This window comes from Zingiber officinale, chromosome 2B (genome assembly GCF_018446385.1).
Source record: "Zingiber officinale cultivar Zhangliang chromosome 2B, Zo_v1.1, whole genome shotgun sequence".
Taxonomy (NCBI): Eukaryota; Viridiplantae; Streptophyta; class Magnoliopsida; order Zingiberales; family Zingiberaceae; genus Zingiber; species Zingiber officinale.
In genome coordinates this window covers 68,211,824-68,218,922 of record NC_055989.1, presented here as the reverse complement: position 1 = coordinate 68,218,922, position 7,099 = coordinate 68,211,824, and the positions used below count along the sequence as shown (strand labels likewise).

Here is a 7,099-nt window from a genome sequence, read left to right as displayed (position 1 = left end):
AGATAGTCATATAATTAGAAAAATATGTTTTATAATGTAATACATTTGACTTTATATCTCTACCAATATGTGTGAAAAATAAGGGATCATTAACTCTCTATCAATTTCGTTTATTATTTGTTTTTGAATATAAATTGTTGAAAACAAGTAGTCATTAATTAGATGATTATGTTTCTGAAATATTATGTTGATGATAAATTAGGTGAAATAACAATGTTGAGGTATTTTAAGAAAATACGAGATGAACATACTTCAAACAAGTCATCTCCCCCTCCACCACCTCCTCGTCCTCCGCCTCCTCCACCAGCTCCTCTTGATGCTGACTCAAATGAGTATCCTAGTGATCCTGGGCTAAGAAAGCACATTCTTGAGTATAATGTTAATGAAAGGGAGATTGTTCGACGTTACTATTTACAAAAAGGTCCTTTTCAACCTAAAAATCATGAATTTCCTTGGCGTTCTTGTCCCAAAGAGAAACGAAGATTTCGAGCTATATGGTTTAGTCTTCATCCTAATTGGCTAGAATACAGCATTGCAAAAGATGCGGCTTTTTATCTTTATTGCTATTTATTCAAAGCGGATCATGGTGGTCAAAGTGGTGGTGATTCTTTTGTTACTGAGGGATTTAAAAATTGGAGAAAGAAAGAAAAATTTAATGAACATGTTGGAAATCAGAGCAGCATTCACAACAGGTGCATGATGGTGGCTTATGATTTAATGAATCAAAAACAACATATTGAAACTTGTTTGGTCAATCAGTCTAGTCAAGTAGCTATCAATTATCGTGTTCGTTTGACAACATCAATTGATTGCATAAGATTTCTTGTGCGTCAAGGATTAGCATTTCGTGGTCATGATGAATCAACAAACTCACTCAATCATGGTAATTTTCTTGAATTGTTAAGATTTCTTGCTGACCATAATGAGGATATCAATAGAGTTGCACTAGACAATGCTCCCTCAAATCTCAAATTGACATCGCCTGATATTCAGAATGATATTATCAGATCCATTGCTTATTTAACCACTAATTCTATTCTTGGAGATCTCGGTGATGAATTATTTACTATATTGGTTGATGAGGCTTGTGATATATCTGTTAAAGAACAAATAACAGTTGCTTTACGGTTTGTAGATGAAAGGGGAAATATTGTTGAGCGCTTTCTAGGCCTTGTACATGTAAGCGACACTACTTCCTTATCACTTAAAACTGCTATTGATTCTTTGTTGTGCCAACATGGATTATCTATATCTAATTTGCGGGGGCAAGGATACGATGGAGCTAACAATATGAGAGGAGAATTCAATGGCTTAAAAAGTTTAATTATGATAGAAAACCCTTCTGCTTATTATGTTCATTGTTTTGCTCATCAACTGCAGCTTACACTTGTAGCTGTTGCTGAAAATCATATAAGAATTTCTACTTTTTTTGATGTGGTTGCACAATTGAACAATATTGTTGGAGCGTCATGCAAGCGAAGAGATATACTTCGTGAGAAACAATTTGAAAAAGTTATTAAAGGAATTTGCAATGGTGATATCTTCACTGGACAAGGTATGAATCAAGAGATGACATTAAAAAGAGCTGGGAGCACACGTTGGGGTTCACATTATAATACATTGTTAAGTTTGATACATTTGTATCCTTCAATTATTGATGTTCTTTTATTTGTTAAAGAGGAGGGAAAAGATCACAAGCAAAGGGCACAAGCAAATAATCTGTTGGAATTGATTGGAAAATATGAATTTATATTTCAGATGCACTTAATGAAGAATATCTTGGGAGTCACGAATGATTTGTCGCAAGCTTTACAAAGAAAAGATCAAGACATTGTAAATGCCATGATTCTTGTAAGATCAAGCAAACATCAACTGCAAACTATGAGAGATGATGGTTGGGATTTGTTACTGAATGAAGTTTCTTTATTTTGTGTTAAGTATGAGGTAGTCACCCCGCACATGGAAGACTTGTTCGTCTTTCATGGGAGATCACGACGAAATATTGAAGGAAGGACAAATCTTCACTATTATCGTGTTGAAACATTTTATGAAGTGATAGATTTGCAACTTCAGGAGTTGAACAGTCGCTTTAACGAGGTGAACACGGAGTTGTTGTTGTGTATGAGTTGTCTTGATCCATCAAATTCATTCTCTGCTTATGATAAGAGAAAATTACTTCAGTTTGTTCAGTTTTATCCATCAAAATTTTCCCCAATGGAGTTAATGCATCTTGAGCCCCAACTTGATAACTTTATTTTTGATATGCGGAGTAGCAATCAATTCTCTGAGGTTATGGGGATTAGCCAGCTTGCTAAAAGGATGGTTCAATTGAAAAAACATCGTCTGTATCCTTTGGTATATTTACTTTTGAAGTTAGCATTGCTATTACCTGTTGCAACTGCAACTGTAGAGAGAGTGTTTTCAGCAATGAAAATAATCAAAACCTCACTTCGAAATCGGTTGGGAGATGATATGATAAATGATTGTTTGATACCATATATTGAGCGAGATGTGTTTGATACCATTGATAATGAAGCTATTATTCAATATTTTCAAAATATGAAATCTCGAAGAGTGATATTGTAAAAAACATATGAAGTTCATATATAACTTTTTTTATACATTTTCTGTGTTGTATTATTTTTTTTAATTTGTTGAATTCACCCCCCCCTAATTGAAAATCCTAACTACGCCACTGGCTCTGGACTAGCTGCAAGTCACGGAGGATGACTATTCGATTGGTCCGATCAACTATTCACATCCAGTTAGCCATTCAAATCCGACCGACGCTAGATACTCGCTCGACAACATTTTATAATCCACCCGACCTTTCGAGTTTGACCCTTTAACTTTAACTTCTAAGTCAACATGTCTTTGTAGCTTTGACCCGCCTTTGGGGCCATCCCTATCGCCGTAGTAGCCCTATCATCTAATATCTTAATAATTTTAAATTATATTTAATTTAATAAATAATGTTTTTTTTTAATTTTATTTTATGAACTTTGTTGGACTATTTGGAATTATTGGAGAGCATGTTGTGCATCCAATCTGGCTTCCTTTATCCTGCACGCCTCTTTATTCAACATCACCAGCTGTAGCTCCATGTGCTTGCCAACCCAAATTAACCCATCATTCACACAATTTTATGCATTTTGATAAATACAAAATTTTTTAAAAAATATTCTTTATTATTATTATTATTTTAAAAATATTCTTATTTCAATATTATAACAACAACTTTGATCAAAACTTCTATAAAAAAAATTGTTGATATATTTTTTTCAAGATAAAATGTCCTTTGATGATAAGAAAAATAAGAGATTTTATTTGATTTTTCTAGGGAGAAATTAAAAGTTATATAGAAAAATAAGAGTTACTTTTTGTAAAAAGTAGATAAAGTGTGATGTAAAATGAAAAAAATTCTCAAATTTAATTGATTAATCCAATTTCCATGCATGGAGGAAGAGGCAAAAAGCGCCGGCGCCGGCGGATGTGGAGGTGGAAGTGGAGGAAGAAGAGAGTGGCATGGAGGAAGAGGAGGTGAGGAAGGAGACGGGCTTGAAGATGAACACGGCGTGGCGTAGGCCGCCAGCGCCGGCGGGGTGGAAGAGCCAGTCGTGGACGTCCCAGTAGACGTCGACGCGGGCGCGGCCGATGGTGACGCACTCGTTGCCGCGGAACTTCCACTGTAGGCGCTTCACGTGGATCGACTCCGCGCCGTCGATCTTCACCACCATTTCCGGGTCAGCGTTGCCGCGGCCGCCGCCGGTGTACTCGACCGCGATCTCGTGCTGCCGGCCTCCGCCTTTTTGCTGGAACCGCGCGCGCGTCGCGAACCGCGTCCGCCCGAACACGTGCTCCCAGCGCGACACCAACGTCGCGTCGATCGTCGCCGGCCGGCACCCCGTTTTCTGGTGCGCCTCCTTCTCGTCGCCGAGCAGAAGCACCACCTGGAAATCGATTCAAATTCAATCGATCTCGAGTTTAAAGAAGAAAAAAAACAACTCGATCTTGAGTTCAAAATTCGATTTTTTTTAGAATCACTACCTCGTGCTCGGAAGCGACGGCTACAAAGAAGCCCGACTGCGGCTCGGGTTCGCCGGAGAATTTGGCTCGGCGGAGGTCCCAAACGAAGTCGACTGGCCGTCCGTCCACCTGGAACCGCTTCGACCCGTGCTTGCGCCAGAAATGCCACGGCCGGATCTCCACCTTGAAGCTAACGACCGGGCAGCTGCTGTTGCCTCCGTGGCCGTCGCTGGCTTCGCTTCCACTCGCCTCGTCGTCGACGGACACCGAGAGGCCACGGGAGAGGACGTCTCTGTGCCAGGCGACGTTGATCAGGCGGCAGTGGCCAGCGATCTTGGTGCGGTAGACGGAGGTGACGACGCTATGACCTGACTTGGCGGCGGGCGTGGTTGGATCCTCCCGCACCCTCCCGCCGGCGCTGAAGCAAGAAGGGACCGGGAAAGGAGGCTCCTGCATTGGCCGAGGAGGCAGCAGAGCAGAGGAGAGACGAGTGGAACAGAGGAGGAGGAGAAGAAGGATGAGATACAGAACATATATGGTTGCCCACCACCAGCCCTATCTAACTCAGCATGGCCCAAGTTTAAATTGATTTCTTGGACTAAAGGAATTCATACGTTCTACCTAAATGATTTTATTGCAATACAGATATCTTTATTTTTTTTAAACTCAGGATCTTTTACTTATATATAAAATTTTGATTATACTTTTAACCCTCCTTCTCTTGAACGAAAGATCGTTACTTTTCATATCTCTATATAAACATATTATCATTCTTGACTTACTTCAAATCTCTCCATAAATATCCCGTCACTCTTAACTTGTCCTGAACTTCTCTACAAGTATTTGCATTCAGTCACTCTTGATATACTTTGGGACTTTCCGTAAGCATCCGATCACTCTTAACATGCTCCGAGTCTTCCCTCAACTTCATTCAAGGTCACCTCATATGGTATTCGGTTTAGACCATGACTTTGATATCATTTGTTGGGACTAAAATAATTCATATATTTCTACAATAATATGATATTATCCACTTTGGACTTAAATCCTTATGGTGTTATTTTTTAGTTCTATATAAAAGGTCTCGTATGAATGAAAATATTTTCATCTTTTAAACTTATATTTTTTTTCATGTCTTTCTAATATGTACTTTGATTGCTTTGATTGTATTCCCAACACGATTAAATTAAACTTGACTCGACGAAGGTTCAACTTAGACAACTCAACTCGACTCGATCCATTGGCTCAATAAAAGGTCCAACTTTGGTAGTTTTAGGGTTAAGCACGACTCGGGGTGATGAGATTTTGATGAGTCAATTTTCTTCGCATTTTCTTTTAACTTCATTAACGTTTGAAGGAGCGAGTTAGTTGAGTTGAGTTAGTTGGCGAGGATCTTACTCAAACCCTAAATATTTAGGGTTCAATTAATTGATGGATAGGGACAAGAGAAAGAGTTAGTCAAGCTTTAATTATAGTTGGCAAAAAAAATTTAAAAAGCATTCTTTTATTTATTCAAAAGAATGGTTTTTATTATTAAAATAATATTTTATCTATAATTTCCTATTTAAGTTTTTTCTATATTGTCTTAAGTTACTTTATATAAAATATCACCGCCTTGAAACTGCTTTCTATGAAATTAAATAACTTCATTCATGTGGGAAGGAATTAGTTTAGTTGAGTTGAGTTAGTTGTGAGGATCTTACTCAAGCTTTAAATGTTTATGGTTCAATTAAATGATCCTGATCGATAGGGATAAGAATTGATCAAGCTACAATTCGGTTGGCCATTTTTTTTTTAAATACTTCTTTAAAATAATTTATTGAATGGCGTACTTAAGTTTTTAAACTATTTGAATCATACTTATTATACTTAATAATTTAAAAAGTAATATGATCCTGTTCGAAATTTGAGTCAGACGAAAGCCGGTTGAAGTGTTATTGGTGTTGACGGATAGATGACTTGAGGGCACCTGACATATGTGCACCGGAAAATAGACCCCCACGTAGAATTGAAGGACGGTGATGACTAAGTCGGCGTCATGGGGGTGGAATTGAAGGACGGCGATGACTAAGCCGGCGTTACTTAAGCTCTGTGGACACTCAGACAAGCACATAGAATATTAGAGACCAGACACTAGGGAAAATGTCTCCGACGCAGGCCCTCCGACGCTTAAGTCAAGTACTTTTCCCCCGAAAGAATAGTGTACGAAAGAAAAAGAACTGTAGAGGACACGTGCAAATGTGCAAGAGAGCATACCTTCTCAAGGGAGAGAACTTCCCTTTTTATATAACCATGCGTACCTCTGGAGCCTGACCAATGTTAGAGAATGTCGGGTGTTAGGGCATGTCGGGTGATGGAGGACATGTGGCACCCTCCCATGGATTGGAAGAAGGTTCCATTCGCAGATGACCGCAGACCATTGGAATATTCTCTGACATACAACAATTATTCTCTTACAAACGGTTATGATACCCTGACCTTGTTGTCGCCTAGTGCCTTCTGTCTCGCCTGGGTGTGACTAGGGGTAGCTCGAGATGATCTGTCAGGATAACACCAGGCTCGAGTCTTGATGAGCAGGACAAGCTGTGGCGAGAGCCTCATCTTCCCTTTTGGATTGCCTAAGAGCCGACCAAGAGTCGGCCTACCGAGAGTACCAAGTCTAGATATGTAAATCGATATGAGAAAACCCGACCAGTTAGAGCAGGTCAGGCATTACCCCTGGTCACACCCCATGTCTCAAATCTGGGATCCTAATATGTAAGCACCCGATCGGGTATCATGCGGTTGATGACGTCAGGCGGCCCGACTTCTTCTTTCCCTAACTGCTGACTACCATGCCCCCTTGACTTTTAACTGTCACGTCCCCTTGACTTCTAACTGCCACGCCCTCTTGACTTTTGACTGTCACATCCCCTTGACTTCTGACTTCCACGTCCCCATGACTTCTAACTGCCACGCCCCCTTGACTTTTGACTGCCTGGCTTTATTGGACCCTACCGTTACACACCGTATCACAAGCCTCCCATATAAGTCTAGTCGAAGGAGGCTCAGGTCCGACTGACTAGACCCAAAT

General features: G+C 39.8%; 2 protein-coding genes across 2 annotated transcripts; one reads left to right on the top strand and one right to left on the bottom strand.

Annotated features, from left to right (window-relative positions):
• Positions 1–213: 213 nt before the first annotated feature.
• LOC122048326 (zinc finger MYM-type protein 1-like) lies at positions 214–2,586 on the top strand. The gene has a single exon (XM_042609912.1). It carries the CDS (start codon positions 214–216, stop codon positions 2,584–2,586), a length of 2,373 nt encoding a protein of 790 aa, XP_042465846.1.
• Positions 2,587–3,428: 842 nt separating this feature from the next.
• Positions 3,429–4,566, bottom strand: LOC122049170. Its single transcript, XM_042610602.1, has 2 exons — positions 4,048–4,566; positions 3,429–3,950 (listed from the first exon to the last, which is right to left on the bottom strand). Exons 1-2 carry the CDS (start codon positions 4,480–4,482, stop codon positions 3,438–3,440), a joined length of 948 nt encoding a protein of 315 aa, XP_042466536.1. The 5' UTR covers positions 4,483–4,566; the 3' UTR covers positions 3,429–3,437.
• Positions 4,567–7,099: the final 2,533 nt, after the last annotated feature.